At 38.3% G+C, this 25,356-nt stretch overlaps 2 protein-coding genes across 4 annotated transcripts in view; one reads left to right on the forward strand and one right to left on the reverse strand.

Moving 5' to 3' along the window:
* TRAPPC12 (trafficking protein particle complex subunit 12) overlaps positions 1-10,853 on the reverse strand; it is a 50,322-nt gene extending 39,469 nt beyond the window's left edge. Inside the window, exons 1-3 of one of the 2 annotated variants that reach the window (XM_058801357.1) lie at positions 10,500-10,649; positions 8,785-9,995; positions 5,503-5,619 (exon numbers count right to left, since the gene is read on the reverse strand). In XM_058801357.1, the coding sequence (XP_058657340.1) occupies positions 5,503-5,619; positions 8,785-9,990 (1,323 nt within the window). In that variant the 5' untranslated portion in view covers positions 9,991-9,995; positions 10,500-10,649. Of the gene's footprint in view, positions 1-5,502; positions 5,620-8,784; positions 9,996-10,499; positions 10,650-10,821 lie in introns of those variants that run through there. The other variant, XM_058801356.1, reaches the window with a different exon arrangement.
* An 85-nt stretch (positions 10,854-10,938) lies between these two features.
* Positions 10,939-25,356, forward strand: part of EIPR1 (EARP complex and GARP complex interacting protein 1) — a 71,632-nt gene continuing 57,214 nt past the window's right edge. For both annotated transcript variants that reach the window (XM_058801358.1, XM_058801359.1), the window contains exons 1-3: positions 10,939-11,037; positions 19,541-19,624; positions 24,471-24,603. In XM_058801358.1, the coding sequence (XP_058657341.1) occupies positions 10,996-11,037; positions 19,541-19,624; positions 24,471-24,603 (259 nt within the window). In that variant the 5' untranslated portion in view covers positions 10,939-10,995. The remainder of the gene's footprint in view (positions 11,038-19,540; positions 19,625-24,470; positions 24,604-25,356) is intronic.

Here is a 25,356-nt window from a genome sequence, read left to right on the forward strand (position 1 = left end):
TTAGAAGCTTAATAGAAGACTGCTGGCAGTACAACTCTAATTTGACATTAACTGGACAAATTATTATCTTGGGCAAATTGTACCAGGCTTAAGAGTTGCCAGTCCACCAGAAATCTTTATCTGTTTCAAACATCCCTCAAAACTTTGCAGGTCACTGTTGTGCTTCCTATGGTCTACAGTCACACAGTTCTTAAAATCCAGGTTCCTTACATCTAAATTTTGTTTGTAAGTTGTAAGTAGAGACCCAAAGCAAAGACACTACAGCTTCAGATACAGCATAAAAAATGCTGAAGAACGTTCTCAAAGATAAAAATAATTATTCTGTGATGATCAGGATATGGCTGTCCAGCCGTAATTCTGTGAAAACACTAATTTCTCTAAGAAAAATTACCGTCAGCCAAATACTATTGCTAAATAATTCACTAACACAGCGGCGGCCTGAAAGAAGAGAACTACTCTCCACACAATCTTAGTATCATCTTTCCACTCCCCCAAAAAGTATGGAGCTGCTGTTCTTCTGATGAAAGCCACCAACCAGCATGATTTCTGTACTTTTTAAACACTATTAGACTAGACGTTTATCGAGTGAAAAGATTTTTTTAAAAAATCCATATACCTAACAAAAATTAAAAATACAAACCATTTCAGTACCAACTGCTGTACATACACCAAAGCTAGGCCAAGCAGACCAGCCACCCAACAGACAATCCATCAGCCCTTGCAGAACTTCTCTGTTCTTCAAAAACACCCAGAAATCATGGGGGAGGTTCACATACAGACAGGGAAACTGCATAGTAAAGAGATTTCAAATACAATTCTTCTGTCGAGAAAAGAGAGGCACGCAGACTGCAAATCTACAGAAACTGTGTTCAATGATGAAAAGGAAACTCCTCTGATACACAAAGACAATTTATAACATCATTCAGTCTCTCAGGAAAACCACTGAAATTTTATCCAATAAATAGTTGCTTCTTAGTACAGAAATGCAACCTCTTCCCAAAAGCACACATTCACAGTTTGTACCACTACCACCTTCTCTCAAATCAGCTATAAAAATGTAGGAAATTGCTCACTGATTTCGAAACAAAAGAACAATCCCTTCCCCTATTTTAAGGACAATTTATAACTTATTAAAGTGAATATGTATGTTATACCACTGTATCCAGGTTTTATATATTTGAAAATATATGCAAAAGCACAATATTACTCATATGCAAAAGTAACAATATATGACTTTTATAAAATAGACTCAAAGGGAGTCATTAACTCGACATTGTAACACCATTAAAGTGATTAAAATGTCCTCCTCCACTAGCTATGACATGCTTCTCCTCTGTAAATTACATTGGTAGAGGATTTACACATCAGTTAAGAAAATGTAGCTAGTACCCCTTTTTTGGTCTAGCAGCTTGAGGGTATTATTCCATATTTAGAGAAAACATTACATATTTACAGTGGCAAGACACAGCAGTCTTTTTCAAAGTACGACAACTCTGAAAGACTGCATTTTTCTCTGGCTGCAGACACCTTACAACTGAAAACACCAGAAAGGCCTCGGTAAGCAAGACTGTACTATTTGTTCAAATGAGGGTAAAAAACCAGTCTAAAATATGGAATAACAAGAACTAACAAAATTGCAGCTTACACCTTGTATTTGCTGCTGTAAAACAAAGCAACACTGTGATGAGAAGATCTTGCTTACATTTATTTGCTTTAGAGTAAATCCATAATCCTATGCCAGACTGATAAAACTATTTGGAAACTGAAAACCCAGATTTTGTTTTCAGTTAAAAAATATAAAAACTTATCCAGTACAGATATATAACTCTATTCACAAATTATTATAGAATTATAGTGTAGAACTGCTTCAGCAGCCCCTTATCTCTTTAAAGCCCTAAAGTTGTAAAACTAATTCACCTTCACCACCTCCATATTGTTTTGCTACCACTAGAGCATTTCCAATTCACTACTGTCCATCCCAGAGAAGAAACTGAAAATGTCAAAGAACAGCTGTTCAATAAACCATCTTTGGCTTACTGGCAAAAATCTCATTCAAACAACCTACTTGACCAAATTGATGCTGAACAATTTTGTTAACCAAGTTCAACAACTTGAGTTCAGTTGAAAAACTATTTTCAGGTGAAAAACTATTCATCTTAGACATGATGCTACTGTTGGTGATCTCATCAGAAAAGGTGCACCTTTGGAAGTTCAGCTTATCAACTTCTTGATAAATTTTGTTTTCGGACAATTAGCTGTACTTGAGGAAGCTTTTGCAGACTGCATTATGATCCTCCCAAAGGACATCAGTCTCCAACTTCCTTTGCTGCAAGCACTAACTGCATCTTACCCACAGAAGTGCTTTTATTTAAATGTTTTTTACTGGACTTTTACAGGAATGTGAGAAGGTACTACTTGAGAATGCACACTGGAAACAGTCCAATATAAGGTATTCCTCTGTAGCCCTGGTTAAAAGAGGTGGTATCTTCATTTGTAGATGTAACCTAGGAGGTGGTACTGTCAATATGTAAGGACCACATCACTGAACAGGGACCAGATGATTAACAATATCAGAACAATAGAAAAGGTAAAACACAAGGCAAGTAGTGTCATTTACAATGTAATGTGCTGAGTTCTGAGCAATGATAACAAAAAGATGTTAGCTTCAATTGGGAGAGAGTCTGAGAAGAGCTCCAAAGAGGATTATGAAGGCATCCAGGACAGGATGATTAGAAATGATTAGAGAAGGGTTATTTTTTCCTTTAAAAAGAAAATCTGAGAAGTGGAAGTGCCATGGCTGTCTGCTCATACAAAGTAGCAGGGAAGAAGAAGCAAATATTAAGGAAAAAAAAAATTACTTAAAAAGCAACATAAGACCAAAACACTTAAATGATTGTAAACAACTTTAGCTTTGATTAGAAGAAAGATTTTGAAGGAGGACTGATTGGAATGCCTTTGATTAACAACCAAAGGAATGAACTTCTGAAATAACCTTTGAAAGTAGAAGCAGTATATTTGTATTTATTAGAACAGCCAAATAAGCTAACAGAATTAATCATATGGTAGAATAGAAAAGCTTCAGAATTACAGCTGAAGACCTGTGGTTTGAAAATTTGGTATACTGCTGAGCATATTTTTCCATCCACACAGCATTAAAAAAATAGCTAGATACTAATGAAGCAGTTTCCTCTGAAGTAGACAGGCTTAGAATACTGTTTTTATTTTTTCTTTTTTTTTTTTTTTTTTGACCCCATAACACAATGGAGTTTGCCCAAGATCATCTGAGAATTTTATCCTAACAAATTTCTTCATAACAGGACCAAACATTCAGTTCTGGTTTCAGCTGTCACTGGTGTCTTCCTAGAGCATGTGATAATTGTTGGGACTTTTAGATGGAAACTCATCTAAATTTAGCTTGTGATCAGAGACTGTACTATTAGGTCTCTATTGACTGTGAGTTCAGACAACAACTCACATGTAAACAACTAAATAACAGATATCAGTCTGAAGCTGAAATTTATCCTAATTCTAAGCATTTCTCTTCTGCACTGCAAATGCATTCAAAATACACTCTTCTAAGTTGCTGCAAGGGATTGAACTGAGTGACAAAAAATCTCATGTTCATGTGTAGTACAGAAGGATACCAAATTAACAGCTAAGGAAGAATCTTAACTGTATGGAAACTGCACAGCAATATTCCAAATATTCACTAGTTTTGAACTAGATCTTAAGATAAATATTGCCTGTAAGTTGTCCTTTGCATTGAAAGATTTATTTGCTGAACATATTTGGTCACAAATTCTCTCATAAACAAAGTGACTAGTAACAGAGTAGTTATTATATGTCATTCTGGCCTATTATGCATGTAAAAAGCATCATCTTTTTAGTTAATATCATCTAGCATAGGATTTTAATGTTTTAAAGTCTGAAATCCCTTTAACTTTAAAGACTCCAGTCAATCAGAAATAAATTTTCCACATTTAGACTTTAAGAAGAAATGCAATGTTTGCAAGGGAACAAAAAAAGACTAACCAATTCTCATCATAAAAAGAAACAAGTTCTACAAATGAAACTGAGAAAGTTATTTTGCATAGTCAAAACCAACTAACAGCTAATGACTGAAAGCCTAGAAAATCGAAGAACATTCTAACTTCTACCCAAATGGTTTCTATTTTATAAAAAACCCCACCATTCTAAATAAGGCAAGGTTTTCTTTAAAAAAATAAACCTGCAAGTAAGGTAAGTAACCATAAATACCCTAAGTAACAAAATATCCTACAGCTGCAGACTGCCTCCTAGCTTCACTGCCTTGGGCCTAAAAGCATTAACACAACTCTGATGCTTTAGAGCAGGCTCAAAGCAAAAACAGTATCAGCAGCACCAGCATTGTAATTTAAGGTACAAGATGGTCTGCACCATAGAAGAGCATCTTGCACAGACACCACTACCAGGCTAAATAGAAAGGTATTTCCCACACATCAAAAATTCTCTTCTGGAAGATGCCAAGTAAGTGCGAAAAAAAAAGCTTTTTCCTACTTTAGACACTGATGGGTACAAGACTTTTGCATAAGTTTTTTTTCGCCTCTCAAGTCAAGCAAAACATTGAGATAAACAGAAAAACATGTGTCTAGGGTGGAGATCACAATCTGTCTTTTCATGTTTAGTTTCTAAAATTTCCTCTTAATTCCTTTACCAGTGCTTGTCAAGACCTCCTAGACTATTCCTAACATGATAAAAAAGTAATCTCTTATGGAGCTTTACATGTAAAGTCACACTATTAAATTGAAGGATGTTAAATACCAAATACATCCTGTCCTGATAATTCCTCATTACTTTTTCTCAGTAATTTTTCATCCATTTTTTCAAAAATAAAGTAAATCCAAAACACCTTGTTACGTCATCAGATTAAAGAAGGCTCAGTCATGTATGCAATAGTAATGAATTCTGCACAGGAACACAATGGTTAAAGGAACAAGGCAAGGCTTACAAGGCTGCTAGACACAACTATTTTCAGAACAGAAATACTTACATTAATGAAAGGATTAAGATAAGCTTTCCTCTGGAAGTAATTTGCTTTAGTTTTCTGCACTGAAGTAAAAAATCAGGCAGCTGAAATTATCATACCAGTTTGGCTTGCCATTTACAACTTTTATGTGTTTTTGTAAAACACACAGGTGAAAACGTAAGTATATACACATGTAAACAAAAACATTATTAAAATCTGTTTTGCAACCATTTGTATTACATTAAAACTCACAATCACTTCAAATAATTTTTTGTAACTTACGTACATAAAAAAATGTTTATTATGTGATTTAAACCCAAATAATTAAACCCCAGTGTCATTCCCATTAAAGACTACTGTAGTTTGGCTAGTACTATTGAAGGGTCAGGAATAGACTAACACAGTTTTTTTCCCCAGTTTCTCCTCAGTCAGTAGCTCCCAATTATCTTGAGAGAAGCACAATATTAAATATATATTCTATGATGATTGTTACTTACAATTAGCTGTTTTAAGCCTACAAATGACTGCTCTACTGAGTTGGCATTTAAAACTTGTCTCTTCACTGCAGCCTGCTCCCCCAAGAAGCGAAGCATTAGGTCTTTCACTGCATCTCCCTTGGTGTTCATGGAACAGAAAAAGAAAACAGATAGCAAGACTATTTAAAACATTATTTCAGCAAAATAAAATGTAGAATTAAAACTGAGCAAAAGAGTTCTTTCCTCTAGAGAAATACAAATTTTCCAGTACATGTGTAATAAATATGTGTATATACAGCATTGGAATGAAAACTTCTACATGTACTCCACATAATTTGCTATATTTTTTCTTCCATGTATAGGTTTCAGTTAGCATTGACATATTCAGATTTATTTCCTTTTTATACTATTGTAATTCACAGATCTTACAAAATATTCCTCAAAGATCTTCTAAAAACCAGAAAGTTTCACAGGTTTTTGTAATGTACGTTAACATTGAAAGGTGCAATCTATTGATCAAAAATAAACATGCACACAGTAAGTCAGCCTTAAACATCCACAGAAAATAAACTTTGAGAGATCAAAAGCCAAAGTAAACAGCAACCCTTCAACAAGTGTTATAAATTTCAAAAGAACTAGCTGCAGGCATCAGTCAGAGAAACTGGGCTATCTGAGCTCAATAGCTGTTTGCCTAAAAAGAGAGTGAACTGCACATAATAACAGCAGAGCTTAGCAATGACAAACACAACTGACATTAAGTGTTTCAACTTTCTCCATGGACAGTGCTGGAAAATATATTTGTGTGTTCTGTCTAGCTTCTTAAGGAATGAGAGCTACTGTTTCACTACATGGAAATTTTTTACCTCTAATGATGTCACTTACCCTATGAATAAACAACAGATCTGCCTGACAGAAGAGTCCAAAGAATTAAGAAAAGACAGCATGTGCAAAATTACATAAACACAGAGGATTCTTTAAATCCCCCCAACAGTACTTTGGATCCAACAGTCCTTTGGTTAGGAAACAGTAAAAATGAATGTAATGAAACAAAGGACCATGACAGAAGACAGCAACTCATGGAAAAAAGGCATAACAGAAAGAGCTTAAAAAGCAGCACTCAGATTTGTTCTGATGCTTGGAGAACACTGCTACAGATAACCTTTACCATCTTTACCACAACCCAAGATAAGTTTAAAACACAACGTTTTTTAAATGATTGTCAAAAAGTAGCATGCAGCTGAAATAAAAGTCATTCAGTATTTTTCTTGGTGTGATTTATTGACATAAGACTTGTCTTACAATATACTTCCTGAGGAAGCAGGGCAAAAAATAAAGTCCCAAGCTTGTCAATACATATAATGTGAAATTTCAGTCCTTCCCTGAAGCACACTTAGAGTTCACTCACTGCAAATGCATTTTTCAACCAACTTACCTGTCCACTGCATGTAGCTTGGTTTAACATCTTGCATTAACATTCAGCATTAGCAAACTATTCATACCAAAGCTCTAATGACCCTTGTTGGAAGCTACTTTAACATTGAAAATATACCTCCTAAAATGTTCCAGTTGACATTTCAAGCACTCTACAATTACAGTTACAGTTAAATACACAATTTGCAATACTATGGAACAATGATACCAAACCAGGGGATGTCAAATTAGTCAAGGCATGCACTCGGGCCACTGAAAAGCAGTAACTGAAAGTGAGGAAAGTTTTCTAAACATAAAGCACTTCAGAATTTTTCCCTGTGGACATGTCTATGAAACTCTTATAAATTATAGACAATGAAGAAAGCATTAGGATTTCCTTTAATTCCATTGATGATTTTACATCACGTCTTTTGTAGAAATACATTGCATGGACATTGTCAAACACCTTCCCTTCAATTATGTACTAAAAGGTAGATCTGCATATTTGCACGTGCCCAGATTTAGAGACTGATCAGCAGAAACAAGCCTTTAATCCCTGACTGCGCTGAGGAAGGTGAGAGAGAACTATTGTAAAAAAGGAAGCTTGCAAAAAGGAGCCCATCATCCTTGGAGACTGCGGAAGGGATCACTCCATCTGTCTGACTAGCTGTCAGGAGAGAAAGAGTACACACTGGAATAACTCATCAAGGTCTAAGGGATATTTTGGGTACAACTGGAGGAGGAATAGCTTCTTGTTACAATGTTTTCTTTCACGCTAATTATTTGGCTCTGTGATAACAAACTAATGTTTTAAGATAAAGCAAACCCAAGAAGCAGCAGCAGTGTGGCATGGTATTTATTGCTTGGTATTTACTGCTTGTGACAGAAACCCGAGATTTTTCAGATAATTAATTATAAGTCTGGACGTGATTCACTCCAGAAACTCTTCTGATAGCTTCTGCAGATTGGGAAGTTACTGCAGAGTGCTCTCTACTTGTATTTGACTATTGACTGATGGTCTTTGTTATGCATAATTAAGGATTAAAGCATCCAAACTCTCAACACCATCTATCTACACAACAATTCTATTATCCAGAGGCATAGATACCAGAGAGTAGGATTAACCTGTTTCAAGAAAAAAAACCAAAACATCATGATAGTAAGCTTGGCTGAGCAGCCAGGATAACTACTTCATGAGAAATCTTAAATACATGTGGGTAAAATTTCCCAAATTCTGAAAAAATGCTTTATGCCTTCTCACCTGTTAAGAAACTGATAGATGACAGAAAATTACTTTTCACTACTATGTTGTTTGCTTTGTGATCTCCTCTAGTCTTTTAATTTTGGGGTTATCCCTTGCCAGCAGCTTGCTGCAGCACTCAATCTTTCTTAGAGGTTGTACCTTTCCATCACTTGAGGAAGATAGAAATGATGCCATTTCAGCCAATGTTAACATTATTGAGACCTCTGTGAACATGAGTGAAATAATTTCCCACTCAATCACAACAGGGAATTCCAGAAACAAAGCTGTCTGCTTAGACTCTGCAGCACAGCTTAGAGGGTGTGTATATATTCCAAATGTGACTATTATCTTACTAACTCAGAGGATCAGAAATAAAGTACTTAAAAATACAAACAGCTTTGGCTTCTATGGAAGCTGTCAACACTGGTTTTCAATGCAGCAAACAAATGTTACGGTGAATAAATGAGATCTGGTCTTAGCCTCCTCCTACAGGGCAGCAGTGACACTGCATTTTCTAATTAGGGTTGAAGTAATACACACAAAGTGACCATCAGCAACAATATGAAATACTATGATATACAGATTATCGGACAGATCTACAGTATTTCTAAAATATAATCCCAGAGGAAGATACAGTAGTAGACTCTTACCTGGATATTATCGAATTTCAACCCAGGCATGGTGAGATTCTCCTTGTCTATGAACACAGTGCTGTACTGTTGTGTGGCAACTGAAATGAGAACATTTCTTGTCTCCTCACTGGGAATCCAAGCATCATTTCTTCTATCCAGTTCGCTCATATTTAAGGCTGTGGCAAACGGGTCATCACTTCCAGCAAACACAGCTTGGATTTGTGAGAATGGCTTGGGGGATTGACTTATTTCTAGAGATGATGGGGGACCACCTGCTTCAGGTCTCCCATTTTGCACAGGGAAAGCAGGGTTGGATGAAGAACCACCTCCGCCATTAGAAAGAGAGGACATCTGTTCTGGAACTGAAGAGCTTGCATTGGGATTACTAACAGAAATAAAATTGGATGTTGTGAATGAATCAAAAAAATCAGAAGCTAAAGTATTAGTGTTAACAGTGTCACCAAAGAACTTGCTTAGACTGGGACTTGGTTGAACCACCTGTGGATTATACTTCACTGGAGTCTCTATTATACTACTAAAACTGGGAGATTTCACCATCTGAGGCTCAAAACCATCAGGTAGGAACAACTGTGGCTGGGAGCTAGCATTGTTTGCTTGGCTGAAGATGGTGCACACAGGAATGGGCTCAGCCTCAGACGATGGTTTGGTAGTACTGGGTGACAGCATCTGGTCCTCAGGTGTGCTCTCATCAACGTTATTTGGTTTGGTTTCAACAGGAACATTGTTTCCCAGCTTTGGTTCCTCCTTCACTGCTTCCTGAATTGAGTCTTCCTTTAAAGATGCCTGATCATCTGTTCCAATCTCAGAAATGTCTTTTGGAGTTTCTTCATGTTCAGTTTCACTCTCATTACTTAAAAACTCTTCTTTATCCACGTCTGTCTGTGTTTTTTGATTATCTTTAGCTTCCATTTGGTCTACTATCTCCTGAAGACAACCAAGTTCACCTGTGTCATCTTCACTATTGTTTGGGGAATCTGAAATAATGACACTCTCCATCATTTGCTCATTAAGTTTATCTACAAAATTATTTGAGTCCTCTGATACAGTTTCATTCCCTTCAGACTCAAATTCATCTCCACCAAGGTCAATGGTTTCCTCATGAAAGAGAATTTCTTCCTGAGTTTTCTGCTGAACTAGGTCTCTGCTGTCATCTTCAGCTGAGGCGCTCTTTGCATCCTTAGCATTGCTTTCATTATTCTCCATAGTAACTGAAAAAGGAGAAGCCCCCACCAAAACAAGAATTAGTTTTATTGTTTGTATACTGCTCAGGTGTCATAGCAAAACTCCTAAGCACCATACAAAAGTAAAATACCATATTATTTCAGTAAATATACAATAGTAAAATTCTTCCTTTAAAAAATAGTGATTTCACTATTTCACATCTTCCCTTTAACATTTTTCATTTAATGTCTAATCATAGAATCAATTCTGAAAGTATTTTCTCTTTATCTTTTCTACACGTCGTAAAACTATTGAGATTGAAAACCAAACGCCTCCCACTAAACACACATGAAACAGTATCATAGAACGGTATCAGAGAATGGTTTGGTTCGGAAGACCTTACACGATCATCTGATTCCAAACCCCCCACCATGCGCAGGGACACCTTCCACTGGACCAGACTGCTCAGAGCCCCATCCAAGCTGCCCTTACACTCCTCCAGGTTTAGGACCTCCCCAACATCCCCGGACAACCGGCTCTAGCGACTCAACATTTGCTTTCCGGGTCGCGAGGACGCGCTAGCTGCGGTTTCAGCAAAGCGCAGCGCTGGCTCCCGGCTGTCAGCAGGGCAGCTGCCGAGCGCGGCCGGGCTCAGCGGGGGCAGCGCTGGGCACGGGCAGCGCCGCTGCGAGCCCCGCAGCCCCGGCCCGGACAGCCCCCGGGGGTGGGCCCGGCCGCCTCCAGGCACAGCTCCAGTGAGCACCCGCCCACCCGAACGACCCTCAGGCCGCGCGACCCCTCCGCTCGGTTCCCGTCTCTCCTTTCCCATCCCGCTCCGTTCTCTCCCCTCCCGTCCCGTCCCGTCCCCGTCACCTCCGCGCCGCCGCTGCGCCCGGCGCCGCTGCCCCCGCACTGCGCCTGCGCTCGGGCCGGGCCGGGCGGGGCTGCGCGCGCGCAGCTCCCGGAAGCGGCCGGCGACGGGCCCCGCCGAGGGTCAGAAAGCATCGGAAGCGACGGCGGCTGCCTGGCTGGGCTGGGGGGGTCGCGATGGAGGACGATGCGCCGGTGATTTACGGGCTGGAGTTCCAGGTGAGCGAGAGCGGAGGCCAAGGAAAGGTCGGCAGGTGCCGGTCCTGCCTTCGAAAAGGCGCTGGCCGCGGGGTCGGGTGTGTGTAGTGGGGCAGAGGAGAGCCCGCCCGGGGGAGACCGGCGTCCTCCCTCCTCCCCAAGCCTGGACCGGGGCACCGCGGGCAGCGCCGGGTTGTGGTGGCTTTTGGCAGCCGCGCTCGGGCGTTTAAGGGTGGGTGCCCGGCCAGCGGCCGGGAGTCGTTCCCCACCGCAATCGCGCTGTTTGCAGGGCGGGAGCGGGGCCCGGCAGGCTCCTTCTGCCCGCGGTGCCGGGGGGCTCCTGCCCGGGAGCTCCTGCCCGGGCACCGCTCCCGGCTCCGCGCTGGAAAAGGCGTTGGCTGGCGCTGCAGTGGTACCAAAGTACTGCCAAATAAATAATTGATTCTGTCTTGTCAGAAAAAAAAAAAAATTCCTTTTCTGAGGAGAGAGCATGAAACTGTTTCCAGTAAGTTACGAATTTTAGTTGGTTGTACCCTGCCATAAATCTACGTGAACTTTGTGGGATCTCCCTGTAAAGTCTCTGTCAGCAGTGCAGAGACTTTGTCCCATGCGACAAATCTGTCCATCACATCACTATTTTATGGCTGTAAAGAAATGGAACTGTCCAACTCAGAAACTTAGTGATCCTCTTGTTAGACGAGCACAGGTGTTGTGTTTAATGAGGTTTCTGTAAGTTCTGGGAAAGCAGAGTGAGAGGGACCCTAATTCATTCCTCCTCCGCCTAAGGGCTTTACGCAGCTGTGATGTGTTGCGGCTGGCTCACCATCACTAGCCATTATAGCAGTAATGCCTGCAGAAGAAAACCAGCACCTCCTAACAAAGCACTTCATTCTGCTGTAGATGTAGCAATAGAAATATCTTCATGGGGCAGGTTTTTTTGGCTTTTGGCACTTTCGCTAAGGATTCGTGTAAAGTAATGTACAAAGGTTCTTTGTAACAAATGACCTGAATGCCGAGTGTGTTCTGTAGTCCTGACCATACCAATAGATTTCATTAACAAATTTGGATCTCTTCTCTGGGAGCTGCTACATAATGTTCACCTGCACTAAATGTTGAATCTACTCAAACCTGATGAAGTTTTATAGTGTGCTGTTTTGTATGATAGTATTTTCTGATTGGCTTGAGATAGCTGTAACTTGGACTTCAAAATTAATGAAACTTATACTTAAATCTTTTTTGCAGAAGAGAATATATATCCTGTACTTAATAATATTCATAGTTCATTCCTGGTAAGTCACATATAATCCATCTTCCAGGAATCTGGGCAAGCTAGTGTGTGCTGTCTGGAACCTTCATGGACCTGTGTATCCTGCCCCCTCCATATATCCATACCATATATCTGCTACACACTTCTCTCCTGTGAAGCATGTAACTTGTTGGAGTTGTCTGGCAGGAGGATAAAGCAAAAGGGTGAATAAAGTGGCTGTAATAAAAGGAAATTACTGTTAATACAGATCACTTGGGGAGAGGGTGAGGAAAGAAGAGATAATTTATGTGTAAGTCAGGGAGTATAGAGATGAAGGCTCTGTTGTTGATCTCCATTAACTCCCAGTGTGTCTTTAAAACAAATTGCATCTCTGTGCTTTTTGAAAATGGAGACACTAATATAAAAACTTAAACCTAAAACTGATCTGGTTTTTCCAACTGCCATTTCTAGGTCTAATAAGAAAGATGATTATTTTTTTAAAACATAGTTTCTTCTGTGTTGCTAGATAATAATGGTTAGCTGTGTCATCACAATTACTGCTTTTTGTCGGGAAGAGTCTGTTCAGACTATTTTTTTCAGCCAAGTTTTAAAAATTTTGGCTTTGCATCTCATATTTGGACTCTAGCAGTCAGTAGAAGTCCTTCTTTGGCCACTGATGGAGAAAGTGTAGTTGTGTAAATGTGCTTTTCATCTGATCTAATGTGATCATGTTTATAGGAACTTAAAGCTGATTCTTCCTAGGCGCTATCCACCAACTAACTTAACATTATTTTTGCATGGTTTTTGTTCATTTCCATGTATAGAATGTGTTCTGATGTATTAGCATATATAAGGTAACTTAGAATAATGAACAAATACATTTTTCTCTTTTTTAATCTCTTAGGTGTGTCTGTAAGTGATATGAATGTTGTACAGACATGCAAATTATGTGTGACTGACACTTTTTGTGCCTTTTAAAAAGACAGTCTCACCATAGTTGCTCTGCTTGTCCAACTGCAGTGAAAATGAGAAGATTACAGTGGGTGGTGAATGAAAATGTGAGATTGTGCTTGAATTAAGGTACTGAGTTATGGGACTGTGGCTCAGGATGATGAATACAAAGCAGCAGCTGCAGAACATTTCAATACCAAGGTGGTTCTTCTAAAAGGAATCTTGGTAGAAATAATCAATATCCTCAATTATAAGAATGTGATGAATGAGTTCCCAGGAATATTGCTGAGTGCTGTATTTTTTGTCAGTGAAATTATGTTGTTCTTGTTCTGTGTAGAGTTGAGCTGGGCTTTATTCTGTAACCTGAAGTACACGGTATGTCTGCCCCATGTTGAACTGGCTTTCATTTTCAGGGAGTCACAATTTCCCTCATGTTTTTCTTGAGGGTTTAAACAGTGACATTTTGAGCAGCTGTGAAAGCACCACTGAACATCTCAAAATACCATGTTTGCCTTACTCTAAGGTTGACTGGATAACATTTCTAGCCCTGGAAATGAGCAGTGGGGAGGGGTGCTTTCTGGGGTAGGCATTTGGTTCAAGCCTACATCTTGCTTGTTTAAAAGCATGCAGAAGCCAGCCAGCATCATGAGATGAGGGAAGGGAAACATGAGTTATGCCAGAGAATGATCATTTTGGAGTGTGTGTTTGGCATGTTTGATGGGTTTTGGGGATACCACAACACTGAGCTGGATTTCAGCATGCTGGATACTCCTACTGTATGTTGCACGTCAAAAGTACATAGACAAGTGAGGAAAAAGGACAATGAGCAGGAGGCAATGACCACAGAAAGCTGCCTGGCTCAGCACAGGGCCATACTTGCCCATGGGCAGCTCCAGCACCACCCTGAGACAGGGTCTGGCTGAAGGAGGACTGAAAAAAGTGCACTGATGCTTTGATAGTGTTCTCCATTGTGGTCATTGAGCTTCTTGAATAAATGCTACTTGACCCATTTTGTGTTGTCTGTTAATTATTAACAGGTTTTATGAATCTGAACAGACACTTGATTTTTTTAGGATTTTACCTGCTTGCGAGAATAAGATGAAACTTAATTTCCCTAAAGCCAAATGTGTTTTCTTGGAGTAAGAAACTTCAAGCAAAATACCAACTGAAACAGATTGTGGAAGACCTGTGACCAATGTGTGTACACCTATTATCATGAGTATGTTTTGAGAATAGCTCAGCTCACTTACCTGTGATGGAGTAAAAGCCAGGTGTAGATTTACTAGAAGTGGTAAAAGGGATCTTCCCTGGAAAATGTGTGTTGTTTGTGAGCTGCCTGGGGAAAGCTGTGCTGGCTTTCAGGCTTGGCTCTGTTGCTGTGTGGGACTGCAGAGCCTATAGCTCCTATGGGCAGTGGTCTTCTCTTCCCTGGGAGAAGCTTTGTGGTCTCCTGTGGGTTCAGAGAGAGCAGCCTAAGCAGAATCTACTTGATCATTTTAGTCCAGCTTTAGCAATGTCTTTGGAAGATTTACTTTGAAAATTGAATCAGTTTAAGAAACTGCCTAATAATGTCTTACTAAATTCCTAGCTTTTGTGTCAGTTCTCTTTCTTCTCTAAGATTACTTGCCTCATGAGTGCCAATTCTGTATATTTTAAGCCTTTGTGGTTTAAAGTGTTACTAGAGGAACAAAAGTAGGTAAGTGGCAAAGCTCTCTTAACTAATCCCCCAAAGATCTTCATAATGCATGAAGTGAAACAGTTGGAAAGTATTTTTTAGGACCCTTAAGCAATTAGTAGGCTATTCCTACTGTTAGGTGTGGTACAGAATAATAACAATATAAAGATACAGGCAGGTGAACTTGAAGGAACTTTTACAGGATGATTGTTACCTTCATGAGAAATTAATGAGTTTTCTGAGGATGATTGTGCTATGCAGGTCTGTGTGCAGATTGCATTCTTCACTGTGAGGGTTTACAGAATCTGTCAATCTTTGGAATAGGGTCAATGCACTAAATACATTGGTGGTGGGAATTCTTGTGCCGTGAAAGACTTGGGGAAAACAGCTGTCTGAGAGCATTGAAGGTCACCTGGGCATGTGTGCTGCCAACCTTTTCACTGATACTCACTGCAGCTTATTAGAGTCACTGAGAGAGTCTCCTACTGTGGTGGGAGAAACAAGGCTGTCTTACCTAAGTAAAAATCAAAGTCTACTTCTTGAAAATTGAAATTGTGCCAGAAGGCAAAAATAACATTCATGACATTAGCAGCCTGGGGCTTGTCTAGGGGAGCAGGGAACTTGTATTCTGCCTCCAGAATGAGGCATCAGCAAATCCAGCTCCTCACCCCATGAAGCAGTACGCTAGTCCTGGTTTTCAGCATATGCAGATGGTCAAATAACTTTAAATTCAAATTTAGGGATTTCAAGCCAATACTGTATCCTTACGTTGTGCATTGTAAGTTCATGATTTGTTAGTACAGATTGATTGTATGAATTTCCAATGATGCCTGGTTTCAAGAATATTTTTTGTTTGTATTAAATGTAATAGAAATATTCAAGTGTTGGGGTGTGTTTGTTTTCTTGTTTGTTAATACCAAACCAGTGCAATGCATCAGCACAACAACATGGGTTGAGCAAGTACTTTTTTGTCTATTAATGCCCTAAATAGTAACAGTCAAATTAACAAAACAAACAAACAAAAAACCAAACAACAACTTTGTGCATTTGGCTGCTATTTCAAAAGATGTTGAGGAGTGAAAATTTTACAGAAGAAATTATGAACAAAGTGTAGAGAATCAGTGCATTGCAGTTCCATAATGCTCTTAGTTTAAACCAACCTTCTTCACCCTTTTGAGGTTTGCCATTGTGGTCTTCGGGATCATCTCTTCTTGTTGTCAAGTCCAATAGATTCTTTTTATCCAGGGTTTTTATTTTTCTGCCCGTGGCCTAAATTGTCAAGGGCAAGGTAGAAGGTGATCTTTGCCCACCATCACACTGAGCATAGTGTAGGCATAGACATGATGCCTAGTCTCCAGTTAGTTTTACCTGCATTCTGCTACAATGATAGTTGTTTCTTTTGCTTTATTTTGATACTACTTTCTGTCATGCTTGTGTTCTTAATGTCCTGTGCATGTGCATTTACTGTAGTGGATTTGCAGTTAAGTTGTTGTCCTGTTTTGTGAAACTGCTTGCTTTAAACTATGCACATTTCCTCATAGGGCTGTTGATAAATATGATATCTGGACATGTAGCCAAAAAGTTTGTGGTTCACAGTGTTTTAAACTTGTCTTGCAAATATTTTTTTCCTACAGTTAGGCTTTCTTTAAAAATGAAATTATGTAATTGCACAGATTGTTGCATTGTCTAGCACTGTCAGTTAGGTGGGATGTTGAGAGCATGTGTAAGGATTACTTGCTAACTTGCTGCTTTTGTCTCTCAGATGTGTATTCTGATTATTTTCTAAGCTTTATGCCAGTTTTTTTAGTAAGTAATAGTCTAATACCTTGGGTAGAATCCTAAAATGGTTTGGGTTGGAACAGACCTTAAAGATCCGGCAGTTCCAATCCCTAGACCAGGTTGTTCAGAGCTCCCTCCAGCTGAGTCTTGAGCTCCAGGGATGGGGAGTTCACAACCTCTCTGGGCAACCTGTTCAGCGCCTTACCACTCTCACAGTAAAGAATTATTTTTTTTAATATCCCGTCTCAACCTGCCTTCCTTCAGCTTAAGGCCCTTGTCCTGTCACCATGTGCCCTTGTGAAAAGCCCCTTTCCACATAAGCTCAGTAGTAAACTCTTTTTGGGCTATATACAGTTCTGTGTTCTGTGGGTGCAGATTTAGAAAAATAATAATTTCCACTGGTTTAGATTAATCACTATTCATTTTACTGCACTTTTTTGCTTATTTTCTATCTATAAGCTGTAGTCAAGGTAGGATGCTTTATGAAAGGTTCTATTTGCAACCTGCTCTGACGAGATGACAAAGTTAAGGCACTTTCCTTGATCTTGACAGCACTCTGGATTCAGCTGTATTGTTCATTAGAAGGATTACTTAGTGTCTGCATCTGTTGAAACAACTTTTTCTCTCCAAGTAACTCAGAGTAGACAAAATTACACATATCTTTGTGCAGGAGACAAGTGAAAGTCAATTGTTCTGATATTGATATTATGAATCAGACTTCCTAATTTATGAAGGCTTGGCGAGTTTGAATTTTGTATCCTGTGTATGGATGTTGCTGGGGTTTTTTGGTCAGGGAATAAACAATGGTATTTCTTCTTGTAAAATGTGTCTAGATATTTTTTTCTCATGCCCTTTTTTTTCTTTCTGCAAAATGGAAAATTATTTTAAGGAAAAGCTAGAGAAGCTGATGACATAAATGTTACTATGTATTTACATAAGTTTATTTTGGGCATAAAGTTTGTCTCCAACTTTATGCATTTTTGAAAGCAGCTTGACCAGACCTACTTGAAAAGCTTTGAAAGGGCTGTAGACCTCTTTTAGTTCTTTATTTCTTTAAAGGTCCTGGAGGTCTCTGCTTCTCTTTGATGTATAGAAACAACAGAAGCTTCTTTGATTGAAGGCGATACATAGCTGTTGGCTCATTTCTAGTGTTTTCTCAAAATAATTCAAAGCAGGTCTTTTAAATGAAAAGAAATGCTTGCAAAGATCTGCAAATGTAAATTCTGTTAAAGAGCATAGCTTTTCTGCAATCATCTTGGTGAACTTAAGTTGTGTCAGTCATTCAGGAACACTCTAGGCTTGTTGTAGATGAGTACTGCATAAATAAAAAAGTAAAGCAGATTGGTATGGATTCACACTGCAGATCTTTGATCTGTATGAGTATTTTGAACACAAACTACTCATTATTTCTCTATTTCTTTTTTTTTCCCCACTATATAGATATTATAAATGTAGGTGTAGCACTAATAGCTTGTTACTGATAAGCTTGTTGCATTTTTAAACTTTTTATGCTCCATCTTACACAAAATATTACACTGTTTAAATTACACATTTCAGATACCAAGAAAGAAATATCTGCTCTATACAAATCCTGAAATTATTCCAAAAAATTAGTTTTTCCTTATTGCTGCTGCTGGACAACGCCTTGCGTGGCTTTGCTTTATTTAAGAAAAGTCAAATATCTTTAAATTGCTTTTCTAGAATTAATTTGCTCTAAATTTGGGCATTGGGATCTAATATATTCCAGATATTGCTTTCCAAGCCTTTAGGCATCTTTTTAGTATCAATTTGAAAATAAGTTTCAAATAGAATGATATTGAAGTGTTTCTGAATCCGAGGGTAACAAGCTGCATGACAGGATGGCAGTAAGAAGGGCCATTCAGCATTTACCTGAATCCTTCATCAGTATTTGCTTGAAATATTTGCCTTAGTGTCTGGAGAGATCAGAGCTATTTTATGCCAAATAAGATGTGAATTGCAGAGATTTATTTTTAGATTAAAAAATCATATTGAACAATATTATTAAGGGTATCTTTTGCATGGAGAAATAGCAGATATTTCTCACAATATAGTTTATAAAAATGCCTTTGAGTAATAGTTTACCTTCCATTTACTCAAAATTGTCTAAGAGTCTCTGCTAGTGGCTAGTGCAAACTAGTGATTGTGGTTTTAGCTCAAGCTGTGCTATATTTATCAGTATCTCCCATGGCCCTTAACTGCTTTGTTTTGCTTCTTTCAAGACTGTGGTTGGTGTAAGTTGAAGAAGCAAGGCAGAGACTCTAGCAATGCCCTTAACATAATACAACAAAGAAATAACATTATGACAAAAGTTTTAAAAATAAATAACAAATTACTTCTCCCTTCATTCAGACAACTCTTATCTCTAATGGGCTTCAGCAGAAAAGAGGAGGCTTGGTTTTTAATTTGCTTCTAAACATTGTGGTTAATGGTGAGAAAAATATTAATTTTTACATTGGCTTATTCAACCCGAGTAGTGTGAAAACTCTTGTAAAAACAGCTTCTTTCTTGGATATCTTATTGTTTTTTAACAATAGTTAAAAATTGTCCAGTATTCTATGGAGTTTTTTCAGATGATAAAGGAAAATTAGTTTGGGTGAGATGCTGCATTTGATGTTATCTCTGTTATAATGAAGATCAGGTAATGTATTTGGTACCCGTGTTCCTCAATCCTCACAAGTATGAGAAATTGCACAAAAAACGTATTAAGCAAAATGGGCATAAAGGCCAAGAAAGTCTGCCATTTGAAAGAATGTAATGCTTAAAATGACAATTGATACATAAGTTTCAAAATTTCTGCTGAAATTAATGGATTTTATTAATTCTACTTTTCTAATGGCTTTCTTCTTTCCTAGGCACGAGCTTTAGCACCTCAGACAGCAGAAACAGATGCAATAAGATTTTTGGTTGGAACACAGTCTCTTAGATATGATAATCAGGTAATTTTTCTGTCAAATATCAATTGTAATTTTTACCACTTTTTGTAACATTGTTCTGGTATCATCCCTCTTCCTTTCCTGTTGAGTATGAGCATTGACAGTCAAGTGAAGACTTCTGTTGGTAGAATGTAAAGATATTGATAGGAAATGGAGGTGAATGAAAGCTGTGTATACTTTCTGAATATCATATCCCTCTTCTAAGTTGTATGATTAAATCAGATTGGTTTAGTAAAGAAACTGCCATAATTTTGTTAATTTAAATCTATAGATGCTCTGGAACTATCTTTAAATCCCTGAAGAGATGCAAAGTAAAACAAAATTCTTTAGGCCTTAATTGCTTCTATGGGACTCTTGGTACATGCACAGTTCTGTGTACATGTTGCTTTATAAACTGGATTTTTCAATATTCATTATTGGAAATCAGCTGTTTCCTTCCTGATCATTCAAACAATTCAAATTAAAATTTGAGTGACTTTCATGGCTAAGTTTCTATAGGGCTTTTTCTTCTGAGGTTAAGTCTTTGAGTTGTAATTATACAGCATATTTAATTTTTGTGACTGAATTTCAGTAGAAATCATACTGAAACAAGTTCTTGAGGCTGAAAGGGTTAGAAGGCAGTACTGAGTGCAGGTGGCAAGGCTTGTGTGGCAGGAGAGCTGCAGGGGTGGCTCTGAGAAGAGGCCAGGGGTTGCCTGTGCCGGACACAGCTGGCTCCAGTGAATCCTCCTCAGGACACAGGTGAGTCAGTTTCCCATGAAGGCCCTGTGCTGAAGCAGAGGAACAGAGTGAGATGGAAAGAGCATCAGAGAGAAAACACCCATAACCACCACTGCCCCACATCCCCCTGCCCCACTTGAAAGGATCAGAGGAGTCTGGGTTGAAGTCCAGCCTGGAAAGTGGGGGAGAGAAGGTACTTGTTTATTTGAACTGCCAATGAACTAATTCCTTCACTCAAGTCAGGCCTATTTTGCCCAGAAAATTAGTTAGTTAGTGGCCTCCCTGTCTGTAGCATGGCACATAAACTGTCTCATTCCTGTTCTTCCTGGTTTCTCCCCATCTTTCCTGGGGAGAGCAGGTGTCTGGGTGGGAGCCTGTTAGCCAAGGCTGACACCCACCACAGAAGTCCCTGGCATTGAATGGAGTGACCAGCTCTTAAAAAATGGCCTGTAATGGGCTACACAAAATCACTTGGAACTACAGCTTTGGCACATGTCAGCTGTCAATTCCCAATTTGAATTTGTTACTCAATGATAAGACTGGATGAGACTCAAGAAAAGTTATTCCAAGGATAAGGGGGATGGAGTATTCAGTTTATTTCCATTTCAAGTAATACTTGGGCAAGGAGTAACAAAATAAATGGCAGACACACTTAGTTAAAATTAAAAGTTCAATGCACACAGTTATATTTTTGATTGTTCTGTCTCTTGCTCTTCAAATATTTGGTATAATGTGGGGGTTTTTTACTGTTATTTCTGTGATGGTCTTACAGCCTGCTCAACTAATTAAATCCTGATACAAAATTGATGTAGAAGAGTGGTTCTCACCGGTTGATTGCCAACAGATCTTTAATAATTTAAATTTTCTGATTTTGAAAAGTTTATTTGGTATATGCTATGTATTTTAGAAATGTTTGCATGTGTTTCAACTTTGAGTATGCTTTTCTTTCTCCAGGGAATAACATTAACGATAGAAATGGAGGACAATTTCTAGTGTATTCACAAATGTTTGGAGGTTATTGGCCTTTAGCTGTGCCTCAGGCCATCATTTCTTCTCAGCTAGTTCCTCAATCCCCAAGAAGTGCCCTAGGCTCAGCTCATTATAACTTAATTCAGCACTAGGTTCTCTACATTTACTTAAAAACTTTTTTAGTTACCTGACCAAACTTATGAGCTTTTCTTGCAACACTTAATACTTTACTAAGTCCTGCACAGCAAGAGGTTTTATCATCTGCAGATTATTTCTTCCCTTCTGGTCATGGGCAGGTATAGTGCAAATGAAAGAGCGATAATTTTTACAGCTGGCATGATAAGTTTTGCCTCATTGAGGTATATTGCTGTATAAAGCAATTTTAGGTATTCATAGAATATATTTTAGATGAAAATATTTTCCTATTAATACTAGTATTTCAAAGGAAAGGAAAGTTTTTATAAGATTTTGCATTAGGTTAGTGTTTGACATATTAATAGTGTATAGGACTTGGCATTTGGTCCTCATATCATGCTGCAAATGGTTTAAGGAGTAGCACTGTGTTCTGTATGGTGTACTTTTGGAACTTTTGTCCTCAGTACTTTCATTGTTGCTAAACTTTGTGTTTATTGTACCCATTGGAAATATCCAAGTATGTAATTTATTCTTTCCTCATCTCATTGTCAGAACTCTTCAAGTTTTTTTCAGTCTTGTATCTTAGAACTTAAAATACTTATTTTCATGATTTATGTAGTGCATTGCATCTGCTGTACTCAGCACCTCAAACCTTGTGTTCAGTTCTGGGCTCTTCGCTGCAATGAAGGCTTTGAGGTGCTGGAGTGTGTCCAGAGAAGGGTGATGGAGGTGGTGATGGCTCTGGAGCACAGCTGTTCTGAGGAGCAGCTGAGGGAGCTGGGGTTCTTCAGTCTGGAGAAAAGGAGGCTGGGGAGGGGTGGTGGTGTCTTATCACTGTCTACAGCTACCTGAAGGGAGGTTGTGCCAGGTGGAGGTCGGTCTCTTCTCCCAGGCAGGCGATAGGACAGGTGAGAAAAAATAGTCAAATAGCCTTAAGTTACACCAGGAGAAGTTTAAGCTGGATATTAGGAAAAAATGTTTTCATGGAAAGGGTTTTAAAGCATTGGAAGAGACTGCCTAGGAAAGTGGTGGAATCATCATCCCTGGAAGAGCTCAAAAAAGTTTGAATATGGCACTTGAGGACATGGTTTAATGGTGTACATGGTGGTGTACAGTATTAGGTATTCAAATACTTTCTATGCAATTTCTGTTGTCCTTCGTATTTAGTGAGTATTCCAGATATCATGTATTCAAATCAGTAGGAAGATTCTTAGTGAAAAAAACATTGGAGGAACTTTTGCAGTTCTTTTTGTTCTGCTGATCAACTTACTATGGTAGGTAGTGTTCATTGGCTGGCCTTGCTGTGAAAGCTGTCATTTTTCAACTCACAAAATGTAAACAATACTGCTGCATAAGAATTAAATTTCATATTTCCCAAAAATCTCAGCCTGGGCCTTTCATGAGCTTCCTTGTGTTCCACCACTTTAGAGCTGTCCATGTTGTCAGCTGAATCAGAAATGTAACAGAGAGAAAGCAGGCAGAGATTGGTTATCTGTGCCTTCAAAGGGCTTCAGGTGGGGTAAAGAGCACTGCCTTATGTGCTGAGTGTCTTTCAACCTGGTTAGTGTGGGAAGAGATGTGTGTGGCTGCAGGACATGGGGTTTACATTTATGGTTCACTGTCTTGGGTGAGAAACTTGGCCCGAGTTGCCAAAGGAGACCCCAAACAAAAACAAGGTATGAGATTAAACTGATCTTTTTTGTCACTCTAGGATGGACGTGCAGTTGTTAGGATAGATGGAAGGTGTTCTGATTCTTAAATAGATTCCTAGGTTCAAAGCAGCAAATGAAGTCTCAAAAGACAATTTGCTGATCAACTGCAGAGGCAGTTCTATGCCTGGGATGACAAAATGGAAGAATAATATAGGTGATGTGGTGCAGGATTATATTTGAAGGAGTTTCTGATGACTGTTTGAACAGTAAAATAAAAGGTAACGTGTAAACTCATCCCCTTAGAAACAATAGTGTTAAGATGAAGTTGAGACCTATATTGCAACTTCTGTATTTTAATAAGATCATCTGCATTTCTGCATAGCTAAGAGCTTTGCAGTGATTCAGTAAACTTAGTTAACTTGATTCAGTCATGATGATAGGATAACTCTTCACTTTTTTTTCCCTCTTCATTGTTCACCCAACTTTGAAAATTAATTTTTTATGAAGATACAGTTCTTCAAAATTTGTGAGTCTTCTAAATTTATTTGTCCACTGTTGAGCTTAGGGGAATTAGTATCATGACTAAAGTTCCTTCTGTACATTATGCCAGGCTAAAATCTTCCTAAATTCCTTGTATTTCTCCAGCAACTATAGAAGAACAGCTGACTAAAAAAAGGGAGGGAAAAATGGTAGACCTGTTAAAAAAACCCCAAAAGCATAGCAAAGAAACCTGCAACAAACAAAAATTAAAATAATGAAAAGCAAACTTCATTCTGTCTTTTAAAAATATTATCTGTATATTTAAATAATGTTTTTCTTCATCTTTTAGTACTTTGTTTCCATATAGTATGAAATGAGTAGATTTGTATCTTGGTAGTGATATGTGACTGGTAAAGTGAACTGTCAAAGTTGCTTACTGAGTGTAAAGTACTTGCTTCAAGAAGAGTCCTTTCCCTCTCTCTCCTTCTTTCTTTGTAGATGATTTGAATTATATGATTTGGATACAGAATTGGTGCAGACATTTAGACTAAGGATTGTAATGTTGTTACTTTTGTTTATTGCTATAAGAAGCATTGAATTGTAATATGTGGCTTATTTACTATTAGCCATAAAATGAAAAATCACCTTCAAGCTTTATCTTGAAAATTGAGAATAAGCATGGTATTTCCTCAAAGAGGGAAATGGCTTGTGTTTTCCTAAAAAGTTAATCCTGCATGAAATCAATGATATAGTAAATTGTTATTATAACAATTAATTAAAGTAGATATTGGTTATAAAAATCTCATTAAAGCCTTCCGTGTAGTCATTGTGTATAATTAAGACCCACAGGAAAACATTTGAAACCCTAATGTTGTATTTTATTGTATTTGCAGATTCACATCATAGATTTTGATGATGAAAATAACATTATAAACAAAAATGTTCTTCTTCATCAAGTGGGTGAAATTTGGCACATTAGTACAAGTCCTGCCGACAAAGGTGTACTTGCAACCTGCTACAATAAAAGTAAGTCCTTTTTAAATATGCCCAAGTTGTACAAATGCTTTGATATTTTTGAATGTGTTAAGTTCAAACCTCTAGCTAGGTGTAGACACTTCCAGTTGGAATGACCAACACAAGCATTTCTAAGAAAATCTGCAAAATTTAATTATACCTCATTTGTGTCATATCCTTCAATTATCTTGGTTAGAAGTCCACTTCTGCATTCATGTTAAGAAAAGCAGCAAAATGAGCCTTATGTTTGTCTAATGAATGGAAAGCATGGCAAATAAAATATATTCCTGTTACTTTAAGCATAATTTTTATTGATGTTTGCTTTTAAAAGTGCAAGTAAATGTCTTTCAAAATGTGCTGGTATCAAGCTTAACATAAAACTGCAGATGAAGTTTGTATATAATGTTGTTTTTCGTATTTGAAATGCAGGTATGCCTACAGAGGGCTGCAGCTTCTTATCTAAATATTTTCTCAGTAGGAATGTTCCTTGTCTAACCTTACCATAAGTGCACACAGCTATTGAGATTAAGGGTCTCTGTGCAATTCCTGAGGCAGATGTGATGATTTTCTATCATAGGACTTGAGAAATCCACTTGCATCACTCAGGGAAGGGGCTGATTTTTCTCTCTGACAAGAAATCTGAGGTGTCATTTGAAATAAATATTCTTTCATCCAGTCAATATTCATCTGTTCTTTCATGGAAATGCAGTCCAAGAGTATAACAATTACAGATTTAGTTTCAGGCTTTGTACATTGGTGAACAGC

The sequence above is a fragment of the Ammospiza caudacuta genome, chromosome 3 (assembly GCF_027887145.1).
Source record: "Ammospiza caudacuta isolate bAmmCau1 chromosome 3, bAmmCau1.pri, whole genome shotgun sequence".
NCBI lineage: Eukaryota > Metazoa > Chordata > Aves > Passeriformes > Passerellidae > Ammospiza > Ammospiza caudacuta.